Genomic DNA, 17,310 nt, shown 5'->3' on the forward strand with positions numbered 1-17,310 from the left:
CTGCAGGACAATCTCTCCAACGGAATTCGAGATCTGCTTTGTGCCGAGCGAATACTGAAATTTGCCTTTTGTTCTGAAAATTGTGTTTGTTTTTTTAAAGTGTGTATATATTTCCTGTATTTTCTGCTTGTATCTTAATAGAGCGAGTGAAAAATAAATATGGATAGTCACTAAAACTTTGCTAAAACGAGAAAGCCAGTGGTGGGTGGTCTAAGACTTTGGCCCGGTTCTGTATATCCGCTCTTGCAATGCCTGCCTGGGTCCCCACCTCTCGTGAATCCTATTTTCTCCAGGCAGGCTGTGGTTAATCACATTTCAGGATAGCAAAGGGTGGAAGCCAGCAGCTGAGTCACGCTGAACCCTGGTCTTAATTTCCCCAGGAAGGGGTGGGCTGGAGAAGCTGAGCTCCGATTGGCTTTTTTTCCTTCTTCTTTAACGGAGAAGGGAGGAACTTGGCGGTGAAAACATCTGGAGAGTCTCTTGAGCCTTTCCCTGTCTTGCTCCTGCAGGAGGGAGACGGGCATGTCTTTTATCCAGGTGGAAGAGTCCTCCGACTTCCCCATCCAGAATCTGCCCTATGGGGTCTTCTCCACCAAGGAGGAGGTAAGTGAAAGATACCCCCTTGGCTGTCTTCTTCAACTGGATCATCTCTCCCCCCAGGGTGAAGTCAGAAAGCTGGTCTTTCCAGACTCAAGGTACTGGAGACTCCTTAATTCACAAGGATCAGCTTGCAAAAAAAAAAAGTGACTCATCTGGACAGTGTTTCCCGGGATGTCTTTGGACGGCCGACCCCCATTTGTGCAGGCTTTTCTCTCTGTTTGAGCCGTCTTGCTGCAGCTTACACCAGACGGCACAGCTGGAGGATCGTAGGCACGGCTGTGTCAAAACTTTTCCAGATTTTGGGAACCTTGTCTGTACATTTTCTGTTAAATAATTAGAAGAAACAGCCCTGCCTTTTGGCAGAGGGCTGCCACAAGCCTTTGGAAATTGCAAAAAAAAGGGAAGCACACTGCTAGTTAGTTATATGACCATTGTTGCATTTTTTTAATTGTGAGGGTATCCGATTTTTTTCTCTTGAAGTAGAGGATCAACATGACCTTTGCAACCTTTTATAAACTCAGCCCGATGAAACATGACATAGGAAATTGCAGGCGTGTGATACGTGAGGTTGCAACTTTATGCTCACCTCTCTGTCCTGCCACAGAACGTTGGCCCAGAAATGAAGAGACCTGAGTTCGAATTCCCCACCCCACCCCTTAGCCGCCAAGCTCGCCGGGCGGCTCCAAGCCAATTGTTGTCCCTCAGGCAACCCGCCTCGCAAGACTGTTGTGAGGATAACAATGGCAATGAGAAGAATGGGGGCCGTATGTGGGAGAAAGCCACAACATAATTTTAGCAAATAAATAAATGGGATTTATTATCTCAGTAGACATGCGTAGGACTGCTTTTTAAAAATGCATATATGCCCTTGCGTGGGCTAGGATGGAGCTAAGAGCCTGTGCATAGGGAAATACTGGACTACAGATTCCATTCTCCCTGACTATTGGCCCTACTGGATGGAGATGATGGGGGTTGGAGTGCCTCTCCACAGCATTAGGGGGGGGTTAAATATCTGTGTGCATGCACACACAGATATCTGAGAGCATCAGAGTGCGAAGCTAAAACTTTTTGAAAAATCCAACTTTGTTTTATTCACTTATAAATATTGACCTGCCGCTTAAAGCAGATGATTTTAAAGGAGCAACATATATTGTATATGCATTATATAGAAAACTAAAGCACCTTATTTCCGCGTTCTGTGAAATAAGTGGCAGGTTAGGCCTACACAGGGAGGGGGTTACGAACAAAGGTATAGTTCAGACGTGCCTCTAAAAGAGCAGATGCTTGAAGTGCGTCCAGATTTAAAGGCAAGGCTCACACGCGGTGGGTGTCACAATGAGAACTCTGCTTTTGTGCTGTCAGACATTTTTTTTCCCCTTCGGAGATGAAGTTTCGCTTTAATAAAGTGCATTAAATTGAACACTCTGATTTCCAAGAGGAACTCAGAAATAATAATAATAATAATAATAATAATAATAATAATAATAATAATAATAATAATAATAATAATAATAATAATAATAATAATAATAATAATAATAATAATAATAATAGTAATAGTAATAGTAATAGTAATAGTAATAGTAATAGTAATAGTAATAGTAATAGTAATAACAACAACAACAACAACAACAACAACAATTTATTGTCATTGTATACACATAGTATACACATACAATGAAATTCACACAGACACCCAGAGACCAGACCCACATACACACACATAAAAAATGCCCCAAATGCTCCCCATTTACTAAAAATCTCCCACTAGGAACACAAACATCTGCACCGCAGGCTAAGTAACCTGGTCCAACTGTTCACTTGTGGTGGTCTTTAAGTTCATTATTAAGTGCCATTATAGATCTGGGATAAAAACTATTTAGAAAAACATGTGGTCCGAGTCTTAATTGTTCTGTATCTTCTGCCAGAAGGAAACAGTTCAAAGAAGTTGTGAGCAGGAGGGGAAAATTCTCTAAGGATGTTGCGTGACTTCCTCAGACAGCGGGATGTGAAGATGTCACCCAGGGTTGATAGTTGGAGCCTGATGATGTTCTGGGCAATTTTAATGGTTCTCTGTAGAGCTTTTTTGTCTGCTACAGAGCTGCTCCCAAACCATACGAGAATGCCATAGGTTAGGACACTCTTGATGGTGCTAGGATAGTTGGACAGAAATAAATGCTGAGATAAATTGAACTTCCCGAGCATTCTCAGGAAATACAGCCTCTTCTGTGCCTTCTTCACCAGCGTGTTGGCGTTTTGTAAAACATGTTACCCCCGGAGCAACAGGCCTGCTGGTACAATGGCGGGTTGTGCATTAACGAGGCTTGTTTGCACAAACCCGGCTGAGCAAACATTCTAGGGCAAGAGTTTCGTGATTCAGAAAGATCTCGAGTCGAGGGTCCTGCTCGTCTCCTCCACCTTTGCCCTCGTCAGGGAGGCGGCTTCAAATCCAGTCAAAAAGCATGGCTAAAGCTACAAAGAGAAAAGCTGTAGAAGCATTCCCTTGGACCGCTTCTTCCAGATTGCCAGAGTCAACCCAGGGGAGCCTCGGAGGCAGGTAAACTCTGGAACTTTAGTCCAAAATAAGTAACTTTTTGCAAGCTGTGTACAGAGTCCTTTTCCAGAAGCCTGGGAATCAGTAACAGGAGAGAAACGAGGGCTGTGGGTTTTTCATTGATGTCACAGATGCTTGGCTAAAAACCTAACCTTTTTTCCTCCTCGCTTTTGCAGTCCAGACAGAGGATCGGGGTAGCCATCGGCGACCAAGTGCTGGACCTCAGTGCCATTAAACACCTGTTCGATGGACCCATCCTTTCGAAGCACCGCCATGTCTTTGAGCAGGTAATGCATTCAGAAGATCGACTCCGTTTTGAAGTCCAGGGGTTTCTCGTGACGGTAGCCACACCGTTGACCCATTTCAACAAAGCGTTTCTACCAGTTTTGATCTCGGCCAGGAGCGCGTGTTTTGCACAGCCGATGGCTCTGATGTATCCCGTCATGAGTAATGAATTAATTTGTGCTGCCAAGTCATTATGGGAACCTTTTTTTAGAATCTTCTAGGTGGAAAGTACTCAGAAGTGGCTTCCTATGCCATTCTTCTGAATTCATCCCGGGACTGTGAAGCTTGCCCAAGGCTACCCAGGCTGGCTCTCTTGGGATGCCCAGTGGGGTACTGAACTCCCAACCTCTGGCTCTGCAGCTGGAAACCTAGCTCATTGAGCGATCCAGCCAGCTCGTCAAGAGTAACCCATTCCCAAATCTTTTCCCTGGCAATAAGGATAACTTTGAACCCCGAGAAAATCCACTCCCTGATGCTATTAAGACCCATCCTTGGCTGTCGCACCACCAGTTCCTGGTGGTTTGACATGGACACCAGTCATGCTGCGAACCATTAATGTTAATGATTTCCACCTCTCGTTTCCTGCTGCTGGTGGTGGTGGACACCTCTCTCTACCTAACGGTAGGGCCGGGCCTGTGTTAATGTCTTCCAATTGCAGTTTCCCGTTCTGACGGGGGGAAAGGCTGATGTTGGGCTTATGGTGTCCAAATACAGGGTTGCGTTCGTCCCCCGATATTGTGTATGAATTGTGTACTGTATTGTGGGTCAGCGCACACACGGGGAGTGTACTCAATTGCTGTCATTTTGCATTCTCTGCAGCCAACTCTTAATCATTTCATGGCCCTGGGCTCGGAAGCATGGAAGGAAGCCCGGATGCGTCTCCAGCAGCTACTCTCGGCCAAAGAGCCGACGCTAAGAGATAACACGGAGCTGCGTAAAAGGTGAAGCACTTAGAGCTGGGTATTGAGTCTGCGGGAAGGCAGAAAAGCAAGCTCCCCCCCAAAATTTAGGATGATGTTTTCTTATCTGGCAGTCTCCCCCCACCCACCCCCCAGATCTCAGATGTACTTCTGAGGAGTCATTTTAGGTTTGCTTGTTTTTTTCCTGATCCTAAGATTCCCAGCTTCCTTTTAAAAAAAAAGTTTTTTCGAGTGGACTTTTAAACATGTTTCTAGACCTCATGGTTTGTCCTATTTAAATAAACGCCCCTGCTGCCTTCTCTCTTTCTGAGCCATTTGGAGAGAGCTGTAATGATGTTGCTAAGCTTGTTTGACAAGATGGGGAAGCCAGAAAGGTGTAAGAATAAGAAATCCAGGGGTCAGATTATGACACTTTAGGTCCTTAGTTTCCCAACTTGACAAGCAAAGCAAAATAAATTTGGAGAAGGTAGGAATGGTGGGGTAAATAGGATGTATTTAATCCAATGATTTGTGCTGGTTACGTAATTCGGCAAAATTCAGTCTCAGGGTGATTGATGCCTGAGTCGGAGACCCACATTCCATAGTTGAAGGTATGTATGTATTCGTTTAGGTATTTATGTATTATTGGGTAAAATGCAATAAAATGTCCATGTGATGTACATAAAAACGGACATAATGCAATATAAATGGACAGTGGCGAAGCAAATTAGAATGGCTGAAAGAATAAATGATGAATAGCCTTTCAACAGCCAGTATGCAAAAGTCACAAAAGTGGGCAAGTTACAAGAGGCCAAATATCATTTGGAAATCAAAATTTCCACTATGGTTTCTTCCTTTTTCTTTTCCCCCCCATTCCAGAGCCTTCATACCTCAAGCTGCTGCTCTCATGCACCTTCCAGCTGATATTGGTAAGATCTTTTTTGCACTTTGAGTGTACCCGGTAGCTGCTTGTCCAAGAGGACCCATGGGGCACCGGCTTCCGGCTTGCCTCCAGACCAGGATAGGGGCCCATCCTGTATTTCTGCAAATTGCGGAATTTCTGCACATTGCGGAATTTCAAATTTCTGCAAATTGCAGAATTTCAAATCTCTACAAATTGCAGAATTTCTGCAAATTGCAGAATTTGACTCTCGTTCACTCCAGTGAGAGAGAAAAGTTGTGATTGTGTGTTCTTTGTCTACAAAGAGAAAAAGATTAAACTTTGAAGAAACAAGCTTTGTGCTTTCTGGGTTTTGAGTGTATCCCCTTCCTTCTAAACTCCCAGCCCAACTCTCTGGGTGAAGGTGTGAGTAAGAGAGAGTGACGAGGAGGGAGATGAAGGAGAGGCAGCTGCTGGAGGTTCGAATTATTTCTAACTTGGGGGAAAGTTCTATTTTTCCACCTGCCCCACGGCCTGTGGGTCTATGTATGCATGGCCATGGTCCACCGTCAGCTGCCTTCCCTTCTACTCCAACCAGCTCCAGTCGCCACCAGATCCCACACGTTATTTCCACCTGTTGTAAAATAAAATGTGGAATTGTATATAATTCTACATTTTGTTTTTGCTGCAGGTGGAAATAACGTGTGCACTCTGTTGCTTAAAATTGCCTAATTGTGCCCTCAGAAGCCCTCAGCGATTAGCCGTTTATTGGGGGGGGGAGAGACTGTTTTAGGATCAAAAAAGCTCTTTTTTAAAAAGTAAACATTGTGAGTTGTGAGACCGTACTACCTTCCAGGGACAGAGCGCCAATTTTGCATAACCCGAAAGTTTTGCAGGGGTGTGTGCGCTAAAAAAAACCCATCACACACACAAACACAAATCTTCCACTTCCTCTCACTGCAATGATGAAAATATGGGAGTAAATGTCTCTCCAAATAACCTAAGGGGAAAAGTTTGGTTCAACAGAGCCAGATCCAAGACACCAGGGGGCAGTCGCTGAACAGAATTTGACTTTCGTTTGCTCCAACGAGGGGGGAAAAATTGTGATCGTGCATTCTTCTCTGTCTAGAAACAGAAAAAAGATTAGACTTTGAGGAAACAGGCTTTGCGCTCTCCAGGTTTAGAGTGCATAGACATGAAAATTAAACTGCACAGGTCCACGCAGAGAGATCGTCCGGCTGGTTCTCATGGAACCAGCAGAAGGACATCTTTATGTGCGGTTTTTGGTCCACATATTTCCAGCCTGGGGGCAGGTTTCAAACGACCCGGCTGCTCATTCCTACTTGCAGTCAAAAATCTCATCTCGATTTGTCTCCTTCCAGGGGATTATACGGATTTCTATTCCTCTCGTCAACACGCCACCAATGTCGGGGTGATGTTCCGGGGCAAGGAGAATGCTCTCATGCCCAACTGGTCAGTAGCTGGTTTTTCTCCAACTCAACCTTTGGTGCCACCTTAATTTGGGGTCATCTGGCCAGACCGGAATGGCCGTTCATTATTAGCGGGATAATATCTGTGCCGTGCGTTGAATCCTGAAATGGCTTAATCCCGAGAGATACGGTACAAGTGATCTTGATTGGCATTTTAAGATGAAGCAGTCTGATTCCCATTTGACCTGATTGGGAACATAAGCTGGGATTCGGCCGGCTTTCAGGTTTGGGTCGTCTCTGAATTCTGCAGCTCTGTCCCGTGATTCACAGCAGTGTGCGAGGACACCCTGGGGAAATCTGCGCACAATCATGGGTGTTTTGGATAAACTGCACACACAGTACAGCCACGGGGAGAAATGATTTGCCAAAAAATAAAAAAACTTTGCAGCTTTGCGAGTCAATATCCTTGCAGAGATTCCTGGCAATGCGAGAGGCTAGATCCTCTTTGTGATTTGGAGCAGGAGAAAGGGGTACTTTATAGAAATTGGAACAGACAGATTTGGTGCGACCGTACCAAGGTCACCGATGAGGATTTCCTTCTGCCAAGGTTGCACCTACCGGTTGGATACCACGGCCGCGCCTCTTCAGTTGTCGTATCTGGAACTCCGATCCCAAGGCCGACGGGACAAATGCGACCCGATGATAGTGAGTCTCTTAGTTTCCCTTACTGAGTGTGGTTTTATTTTAAAATATGGCAGTGACTCAGTGTATGGCAGCAAAGGCATATAGGGTGGAAATTGTTTTAAATTTTTTTGGTTCTTTTTGAATCTTTAGTGAAAGAACTAGTTGTTTTTGATTTGTGTTTATTAACTCCCCCCCCCCAATATTTATATTCTTTGTCCTGTTGTGTGTCTTTTTAATTTATATTTGTTTTCTTTAGTGAGTTAAATAAATAAAAAACAACAAAAACATGGAAACAACCATTTTTAAAAATGTATTTCTTTATTTGATTCACTTGGTTTCTGTACTGCCCCTTTAATGCAAACACTACAAGAGGTGGTTTGCACAAGATTAAAATTTACCCTGCCCCACTGGAACAAAACAAAAAAAAATGCATTTTGCATGCTTGTTTGCCTTTTCCTTTCAGATAATGACAAAAATAACAATGCCCTTTTTCAACATATATATATTTTATTGTGTTTCCACTACAGCTAAGCCTCCAGTGTTTGGTGCGTGTAAACTTTTGGATTTTGAATTAGAGATGGTAGGAGCTGGTTTTCTTATAGCCTCTCGCTTTTTCTTTCCCCACCCAACTCTTCTTTTAATCATCATCATCATCCTCTTAGAACTGCAGAGCAGGGAAGGGACCCTATGGGATCATCAAGTCCAGCCCCTATGAAGGAGGCATCGTGGGGGAATCAAACTCCCAACCTTCAGCTCTGCAGCCAGGTGCCTAAACCACTGAGCTATTTCTTTTCTTTTTATCCCTGATGCCAATCTGTGCCTTTTTATTTTATTTTGGCAACACACAAGGGGCTGAGTTTTAAATATTCCTTTCCTGAGATGGATTTCCAAAAGAATTCCCAGGATCCGCTGTGGAAGAAGGATAGGCGGGGTGACCTTCACCCTCCCCTTCCAGCTCCATGATCCTGTGATTCTTGGCAACTGAGTCTAAAAACAGGACTCCTGGTTTGGCTTCTAGCATTCCCAGAATCCCTCTGCTACTGGCTGCCATGCTTGAATCTGCTCAATATAATGGATGAGACATGGAGGAAGAAATCTCAAGCCCAGACCACTGGCTGAAGGCCATTTCCAGAGCCGACTTGGCTGCATCTCCTCATCAGTAATGCCTGTTAATTCATAGATTAGTCCCCGCAGCCAAAGATGTAGCTGGCAAGTTCCAATCAATCAGGGAAGTCCCCCAGCATCTCCCCCTCTCTCTGGCCATCTTGCCTCATTAGCTTCCTTGCCTGCGATGCACCAGAATCGATTCCCTTTTTAAAGAATCTTAAGGCTTTCTCCTTGGCCTCCTTCCAACACTGTGTGACCTTCAAGTAAGGTCATCTGACCTCTGTCTCTAGAGGCGGCCTCTACCATTCCTGACGAGATCTTTTCCTGTGTCTTCCAGGCTTTCTTTGTAGGTCCTGGAAACAAACTTGGGGAGCCGATTCCCATCAACGAAGCTCACCGGCATATCTTCGGGATGGTCCTCATGAACGACTGGAGTGGTAAACATGAGCTTCTCTGTTTCCGTGGTGGGAGGAAACGTCTTGCTAGGTGTTAGTGCTGGAGGATGAGCATCCCAAGGTTTTCTAGGGCTTTAAGCAGGGGTCCCCAACCTTGGGCCTCCAGATGTTCTTGGACTTCAACTCCCAGAAATCCTGGCCAGCAGAGGTGGTGGTGAAGGCTTCTGGGAGTTGTAGTCCAAGAACATCTGGAGGCCCAAGGTTGGGGACCACTGGCTTAAAGGACTCAGAAGTGGTTTGCCAGCCCCTCCTCCTGGGGGCACTCAAGGAGAGTCTGCGGCTGGCCCAAGGCTACACAGGTGGCTGGGCATGTGATCCTGCACCAGGTGATCCCAGCTGGCTCCTTTCTCAGTGGGCAACGTCTGGATTCGAACTCTCGGCTCCTTGCCCGACAGTTGAGCACTCCCATCCAAATTACATATAAAGCCAAACTTCATTTTCCCAGTGCCTCTGAACTCGACCCAGCACATACGCGGCTCTGATTTGGGAATCTAAACTCAGACATGGTCTTCACCCATATAGAAGGGCAGGGGAGGGGAGGAGCAGCAGGAAGGAAAACAGGAAAGGAGGAGGGAGAAGATGGCCTCTGAATAGGAGGCAGGGTGTATCCTGGGGAATGATGCTGGAAGAAGGGGCATTCCAGAAGGTGGGGGGAAAAGCAGGAGGTATGATCTCAAAAGGGGACTGAAGGTCAAGCCAAAAATGTGTCAAGTAAATGCATGTGATGCCGAGATAATGGATTGATTTGATTTGAAAAGTCAGAAGAATCTTTGATCGCAGTCCTTGGACTGGAATTGTACTGCTCTGAATTCTTTTCTCCCAACCCATTATCTTCTTCTTCCTCCTCCACTAGCTCGTGACATTCAGAAGTGGGAGTACGTCCCTCTCGGTCCCTTTCTGGGCAAGAGCTTCGGCACCACCATCTCACCGTGGGTGGTGACGATGGAAGCTCTCATGCCCTTCGCCTTGCCCAATCCCATCCAGGTAAGCGAATCGGGAGCAGACGCCTCGGAGGTGATGAGCGGGAAAGGTGTTCTGGGAATTGGTGGAAGAGCCTTGAAAGAATGGTTAACTTGTTTCCATTAGAATTGTAGAATCACGGAGTGGGAAGGGGGCCTCGAAGGCCATCCAGTCCAACCCCCTGCTCAAGACAGGAATCCAAATCCAAACAGATCTGACAGATGGGTGTCCAGTTCTCTCTTGAATGCCCCCAGCAATGGACAGCTCACCACTTCCCAAAGTAATTGGTCCCATTGTCGTACTGCTCTAACAGTTAAGGCATTTTTTCCCGATATTCAGCCTAAGTTTGGTTACTTGTAGCTTGAGCCCATTATGAAAGTGTCCTGCACTCTGGAATGATCAGGAACCAATCGTGCCCCTCCTCTGTTTGACTGACCACCTTTCAAGTTTTTAGGAAGTGCTACCCTCTCTCTCCTCGGTCTTCTTTTTGAGTTAGCTCAGCTTGACTTCCAAACCTGTTGGCCTTCAACCAGCTTGGGTCTTTTCTTAGAAGGGATGATCTGGCATGTCTTCTGTTCTTTCAAGGACCCCAAGCCGCTGCCTTACCTCTGCGATGACCAACCTTACACGTTTGACATCAACCTCTTTGTCGCTCTTAAAGGTACGACAACCTTTCCTAGAATACAACCATGCCGTGTGTTCCCTTCAAGTTAAAAGGGGAACTTGCCCTCTCTCAGGGCAGACTCCGTGTCCCGTGACATGGGAAAAGTTACTTTCTTTTACGGTTAAAAGGTTCCCCTTCACAATTTGTCCAGTTGTCTCCGACTCTAGGGCACGATGCTCGTCCCCGTTTCCAAGCTGCAGAGCCAGCGTTTTGTCCGAAGACAGTTTCCGACGGCATGGCCAAAGACCGGCTCAGAAAAAGTAACTTTTCCAAGCCATCATTTAAGATTGTCTAGTGTGACAGTCTCCAAGCTTATGCCATAAAGCTGTATTGGACCAACATTCCCTTAATCTCGCCCTGACTATGCAAGGTTTTCTAGTTCTTGAGGACGCTGGATGGAGGATGATGGATCTACTCTGACGGTCCAGGGTGTGACAATGGGGACAGCTCTTTGATTTTTTTTAGGGGCACAAATTCAAATACTCTTTGGGTAGCAGTTTCTGTAAGGTCAGGTGGGCATCATTTTATGGTAGAAGTTGGCAAACAGGCTTTATATAAATGCCAGTTTCATCAGCTACGTTGTTCAGTCTCAGGTGCCTCTTTGTGTTAAAAGTTCACAGCAGACAATGTGTCTCCTCCTTTTCAGGAGATAAGATGAACAAGCCGGCTACTCTTTGTCGTTCAAACTTTAAGGTAAGACATGTCTTTCAGGGTCGATTTTTAGGTATCAGAAAAAGCATGGGGTGTGCTTTGTTTTGCCATCGGTTACTGGAAGGTAAAGAAGGGCTTAATCACCAAGTCTAATTGTTCTGGCATGCATCTTGAAAGAAACCCAGTATCTGAAGGGGAAATGGTTGATCACAGAGACCAGAGTAGAAAATCCTGTCTTAAATGGGGTCTTAAGCCCCTCTTGTTATCTGTGCCCAATATTTTAAATCTCTCTAGAAACCTTCCTCTTTCTCCACAGTACATGTACTGGACCATGAAGCAACAGCTGGTTCATCACGCCGTCAACGGCTGCAACCTCAGACCTGGAGACCTCCTGGCATCGGGAACTATCAGTGGACCCGTAAGCATCTCATGATCTAAAATCCAGATTTGGAGACTCAGTTGTACCCCAGACCTTATGGGATGTGGATCTGGTCTGAAATGGATCCGGAGTTGGCCACTTTGGTCCAAATCAGACATTCCAGCATATAAGAGGGCTATCCCCAGAGGCTGGCGATCTTGGTCCTTTCTGTAGCCTCCCAACCTCTCGGCTCTCCTACGCTCGGTGCATTTTCCAGGAGCTGGAGAGACAGCCAGCAATGCCCACCATAAAGCCTTACACTGCTGCTCATCGGTGGTGCATCAAGGAAGCCGGGAGACATGGGAAATACACTAATTTCTGTTCCCAGTGCCCCCAGATGTGGCATGTTAGGGAGGTCTAATCCTGAGCTGCAATCATCGGGGCTTTATAATCACCAGGGGAGTGTTCTCAGTTGCTGGCTTGCTCCCAGGGCAGGTTGGAAAAGAAAAATGGTGGCAGATTTAAAAAAAAAATCTTCCACATGAGAGGGAACCCTGAAAGCCTTATTTCACTAGCTCCTGTTTCTCCTCATTTTTGCACACTGGGTTTTGTGAGGGAGGCTTTTGTTCTGCTTGAACAGCCTGCTTGGAGATTTCCAACAGCTTTACCTTAGAAAAAAAAAGAGTCCGTTGTGTTTTGCCTTTTTGAGTTATTGCTGAGGCTACCATTTCCAGAAGGCAACACCCTATGCAACCTGGGGTGGGTTCTGGGAGCAATCATCCCCCCCAAAAAGTAACTTTTTGAAGCTCCGCAACTCTGCAGAAAGCTGATGCCCCCATTCCTATGCTTATTCTGCTCAAAGGATCCTGAGAACTTTGGTTCCATGTTGGAACTCTCATGGAAAGGGACCAAAACGGTTGAACTTGGGGATGGCCAAACGCGGAAATTTCTGCAAGATGGAGACGAGGTCATTATAACCGGTAAGTGTCCTCCAGAGCAGGAAGGCAGAACGAGAGCCGTTCTCATGCGTGGTGGTTCAGCTGAGCTTCCGCGTCCTATCAAGATCCACTGTGGATTCTGGCCCCGGTCCACCCACAATGGATAACCATTCCCTCGCCCAACAATCAACCGCCATTTTGAATTCTTATCGCTGTGTAGCTGTGGTCCAAGGTGTTATGGGGAATCAAAATGGCAGTTTCTGGGGGGGAGTCAGCATTTTAAGTCATCCCCACAGTCATAGAATCATAGAATCATGGCGTTAGATGGGACCTATAAGACCATCGGCTCCAACTCCTCGCTCAAGGCAGGAATCCAGAAGTAGATCTGACAGAGGGTTCTCTACCTTCGTCTTGAAGGTCTCTATTAGCACTGGAGCGCTCACCATGTCCTGAAGTCATGAGTTCCATTGTTGTACTGCTCTAACAGTTAGGAAGTTTTTTTTCCTGATATTCAGCTTAAATCTGCCTTTCTGTAGTATAAGCCCATTATTATGTGTCCTGCACTCTGCGATGATTGAGAACACATTTTGCTACCTTCCAAATATTTGAAAAGGGCTCTCCTATCTCGCCTCCATCTTCTTTTCTCAAGGCTAAACATGCCAAGTTCTTTCAGCCTTTCCTCCTAGGGCTCAGCTTCCAGTCCCCTAATTGTCCTTGTTGCCCTCCTCTGAACTGGCTCCAGGTTTTTTTGCGTCCTTCTTAAAGTGTGGTGTCTAGAAACAAACACAGCGCTCAAGATTAGGCCTAACCAGTGCTGAATAGAGGAGAATGAACAGCTCCCCATACAAGGGAAATTACAGTACTTTAGGTTGTGTATTTTTCCTGTCCCTTTTTTGTTCTGTTTCCTAAATTTCCTTGTGTGCATCAGGGGAAATAATAATCTGTATTTAATTCCCTCCACCCCACAGGATACTGCCAAGGCAACGGTTACCGCGTCGGTTTTGGTGAATGTTCAGGAAAAGTGCTCCCAGCGAAACCAGTCTGAGGCTTTTCTTTCGAGAGTCTCCTGGTGGCGGGGAAGAGGAGAGACGAAGGAATAAAGAAGAAAGATTGCAGTTGATTGTATTTCTGAGCCTGTTGTTGTGGCGAATAAACAGAAAGTAGGCCTCTTGGACATATCTTGAGGTGTTATGTTCCCAAAATTCTACAGCCATATCAATGATATTCCTTATAAGCAGAGCGCGGTCTTGCTAAGTTAGTAAGAAGAGGAAAACCTCTGAATATCAGAAAGGTTAGTGAAGTACACGTCCCATCTCGCCCGGAGTTCTTCTCCTCAGGAAAATAAGCGAACTAATATTTATGATAGGAAGAACATGGAGTCACAGATGGGGGTAGCAACCCTAGCTCTAATTCATCCTGAGATGCAGAAGTCATGCAGCCCCCCCTTCTAGCCCCCCCCAACCAAAGCAAGATGTCTCCTTTCCAAGAGATGGTTGAGAAGATGATGAAAAAGAGACATCGGTGAAGAGCAATAGTCTGTAGTGACGGAAGGCCAACACGAGCCAAGAGTTATCCAAGGTGCTGGACGTATTGGCCAGCTCCCATGGCGTGGATTCACACATACACAATAAATTTGAGTTATGTGCCTCTTGCAAAAACCTCTTGGACATTTGGTGCCACTTGCCTAATAGACTGGTTGTTGTGGTTCCCGTTTCTAATCCTATCTCATCACTAGCCATTGTGGCTACCAAAGGAGATTTTCATACATGCCTCTCCTTCAGTCAGTGATGTACCTGCATTTCTTCTTATAGATATGTTGCCCAGCAAAACCCAGCAGCTCTCCTGTGATGGCTTCTGGCAGCTTGTCTCTGGCCCTCTTTAATTTCACCCAGTGCGAACTGTGCTCAGATTTGCTTGCAATGCGCACCACCTCCCATCATGTCAAGGAGGGGAGAAATGTACTTTAAATGAGGATTAATGGGAAGGAAATGTGACAGAATAGATAAATCAATCCTGATGGAACACAGTGCCCATAAAATGGGACCTTTCTCAGCAAATGCCAGGAAACGAGCAACGATAAAAGTTCTCTTCAGAGAGACAAGCGATTTGCTGTGCTATACATACGGCTGATGCCGTAACATGAACAACTAGCTGAGTATTTGCTCTCCTTTCCTGTTTGTCTCTGTGGAAAGCTATTTCCTTCCTAAATTTCTCAGTATCTGATGAGGTTCTGTCACCAGTGATGGATAGCTATATTTCAATGTCATCGGATCTGGCTGTGTCACGTTATTGTCTGAGGAAAGCTATTGCCCAACACGGTATGTTGATATAAAGCTGGGTGTGGAGAATCAAGGTTTACTGCATCTAATAACAAATCTGTTCACAAAGATGGAGAGAGAGGAGACCAAAAAGTATATTTACCCTTCAGGCTTCGATTGATTTAGCAACCATGGATTCATTCCCAGGAGCCATGGAAACCCATCATGAGGACAGTGGTCCCCAAGATGTTTTTGGACTACAACTCCCAGAAGCCTTCACCACTAGCTGTGCTGGCTAGGATTTCTGAGAGTTGTAGCCAATAGTATAATAAACATTTTGCATAAATTGATTACAGACAGGCCACCCGTATAATTCTGAGGTTGCCTGGCCTCACCCGGCGTGATCTGCAAGCAGCCTTGCTTCACAACAACCTGGTGGGGGTATGTTGACGGTATAATAATCATGTGCTCATTAAGTTCGTTTTCATGGTTTTCCAGGTAGAGAATGCTCAGGAGAAGTTTGGGGCAGTTCCGGGACTGTGCAGCTGGCCCAAGGCCACCCAGGCTGGCTCTACTCACAGGAGGCACCCAGTGGGGAAATCGAACTCCCAACTCTCTGACTCCACAGCAGAGACCTAAACCATTGAGCTATCCAGCCAGCTAACTGTGGGGTTTGGATCGGTAAAGAGGAAGTGGCTAAGCTAATTCAAAGGATGGGGATTTGTGTCACATGATTTGCTGTCAACTCCGACTTAAGTAGCTCTGCTGACTCAATGTGGGTTCCCCCCCAAAATGTCTCAGATTTGAGTCGTGACTTAGAACCCACCCACCCACCCCCTCCCTTTTTCTGGGGGAAAAAAAGCTTATTTTTCATAGGGTCTCAAATTTGGATCTTGGGACTCTGGACTTGGTACCAAAGATTCAGACTTGGACGCAAAGACTTGCCAATATCCCTGGCTAAACTCACTGGCCATGTTTCGTCTCTCACAATGGTGTGTCTACAACAACAACAACACTCCAAGTATGTGTATTTCCCCACATGACTGGCCTATGAGGTTAGTCTTCCCCCCTTCCCACTCCCCCCCCCCCGGTATATGTCCATCCATTAGTAATGTACGGTCTCAATTATTTTGCCTCCTCCCATTTTTTATTCTACCCTCCTGGTTTTGCAGATGGTGTCTTTAAATGAAAAAAAAAATAAGAAGAAGATTGAAGAGTTTAGAAAACTCTGCTGGATCGTTTCCAACGTGAGAGATTGTAGCTGGCTCTAAGAGATTGCACAAACCATCCCTTTCTTGTTGATGCACTGAAACAAGCGCAAGATGCGGCACTACGGAAGGGAAACGGTCCAAATGTTGCCAAGGCTGAATCAGACACCATGACTGCTGTCAGGGTTGCTGCTTTCTTTGCTGGCACCGAATTGGATTTTCTAAACGGTACCCGAGGAGTAAAATCAATCTCCCTCCCCCCCTCAGCAGCTGGAAACCCCACCTGGAAGATATTGTGAAGGATGCAGACACAAATATTAGTTAAGCAGCAGCATTAAAGCTGCAAAGAACATCCGTGTTCACACCCGGAGACTTCCAAGCTCAAACACTGGGGGAAGCGTGTGTTGGTCCTGTTCATATCTATCAGAGATCACTTTGGGTGCATATAAAGCGTGCTAACAACACCTCTCAGTTTAGCAAGCAAAATGAGAAGCATTTCCCCTTCTTTTTGGAAATCAGGTGCACAAACCTCAGCCCCCTTTTTCTGTATTTAGGCAGTAGGTTATTAGACCCCGAGCCAGCCATGCACATGGATCCAGAAACCTTTTCTCCTACAAAGTAAATTCAAATCTGCATCATGGTTCAGTTAGAACACCCTTTCTGCCCTTGATTATCCTCCTCCTCTTAGAACGGCAGAGCCGGAAGGGACCCTCTGGATCCCTCTGGAGTTTGATTCCCCATGGGGAAATCGAACTCCCAACCTGCAGCCTAAAGCATTGAGCTATCCAGCAGTTTGCTGGCAGCATCATTTAAGAGTTAACTTTATAGGGTATCGGGGGAAAAAAGGCTTATCCTTTGAAATTATTATCGGAATGGGAACATGTAGCAGGAAAAGAAATGCTTAGGTTAGTTTTTCGAAACTTAGGTGCCTGCTGCCACTTCTATATTCTCTCCATTCATTTCTCCTTTAACATTCCATGGTTCCTCCTTCTCCTCCTTCCACCCCCAAAATTTGGTGTAGAGATTTGTGTTTCTGGACCACCGTTTCCAGAATTCAGTTCTGAGAGCTGTAGTCCAAAAATACCCATCCTGCAGAATGCTGGATTCTTCATTCATTGTGTTCACATCTCTTCCCACTTCTGGTGCTTTTTTCTTCTTGGTTATGCTGGCAACAACTTTGTGAAGGAGAGCAGGCACTGTAGCGGTGTCTGGATGTGAAGCTGGGTCTCCAGAGTTACAGTGCAGGACGTAAACCAATACTTCCCACCAGATCCGGAGGAAAGATGTGTTAGAAGACGAGTTAATGAGTGCTGAAGAGAGAACATCGGTGCGTGTTTCTCTTTTCAAAAACAACATAAAAGCTCTACTCACTAGATGAC

General features: G+C 45.7%; 1 protein-coding gene and 1 long non-coding RNA gene across 2 annotated transcripts; both read left to right on the forward strand.

Annotated features, from left to right (window-relative positions):
• The first annotated feature begins 86 nt into the window (after positions 1-86).
• Positions 87-13,639, forward strand: FAH (fumarylacetoacetate hydrolase). The gene is made up of 14 exons (XM_020781696.3): positions 87-603; positions 3,331-3,441; positions 4,259-4,380; positions 5,218-5,267; positions 6,601-6,691; positions 7,256-7,353; positions 7,860-7,912; positions 8,777-8,876; positions 9,748-9,878; positions 10,440-10,515; positions 11,165-11,211; positions 11,486-11,587; positions 12,390-12,507; positions 13,434-13,639. The coding sequence occupies exons 1-14, from the start codon at positions 523-525 to the stop codon at positions 13,508-13,510; spliced, it is 1,257 nt and encodes a 418-aa protein (XP_020637355.3). The 5' UTR covers positions 87-522; the 3' UTR covers positions 13,511-13,639.
• A 174-nt stretch (positions 13,640-13,813) lies between these two features.
• LOC144584637 (uncharacterized) lies at positions 13,814-17,306 on the forward strand. Its single transcript, XR_013539018.1, has 2 exons — positions 13,814-14,783; positions 15,896-17,306. It is a non-coding gene; the product is annotated as an uncharacterized LOC144584637 (long non-coding RNA).
• Positions 17,307-17,310: the final 4 nt, after the last annotated feature.

This window comes from Pogona vitticeps, chromosome 12 (genome assembly GCF_051106095.1).
Source record: "Pogona vitticeps strain Pit_001003342236 chromosome 12, PviZW2.1, whole genome shotgun sequence".
Classification (NCBI taxonomy): Eukaryota; Metazoa; Chordata; class Lepidosauria; order Squamata; family Agamidae; genus Pogona; species Pogona vitticeps.

Coding starts and splice junctions, on each gene's coding strand:
- FAH (XM_020781696.3), top strand. CDS start 523: ATGTCTTTTATCCAGGTGGAAGAGTCCTCCGACTTCCCCATCCAGAAT. Junction 8,877..9,747: donor CCTCATGAACGACTGGAGTG/GTAAACATGAGC, acceptor CTCCTCCACTAG/CTCGTGACATTCAGAAGTGG. Junction 11,588..12,389: donor CGGGAACTATCAGTGGACCC/GTAAGCATCTCA, acceptor TTCTGCTCAAAG/GATCCTGAGAACTTTGGTTC.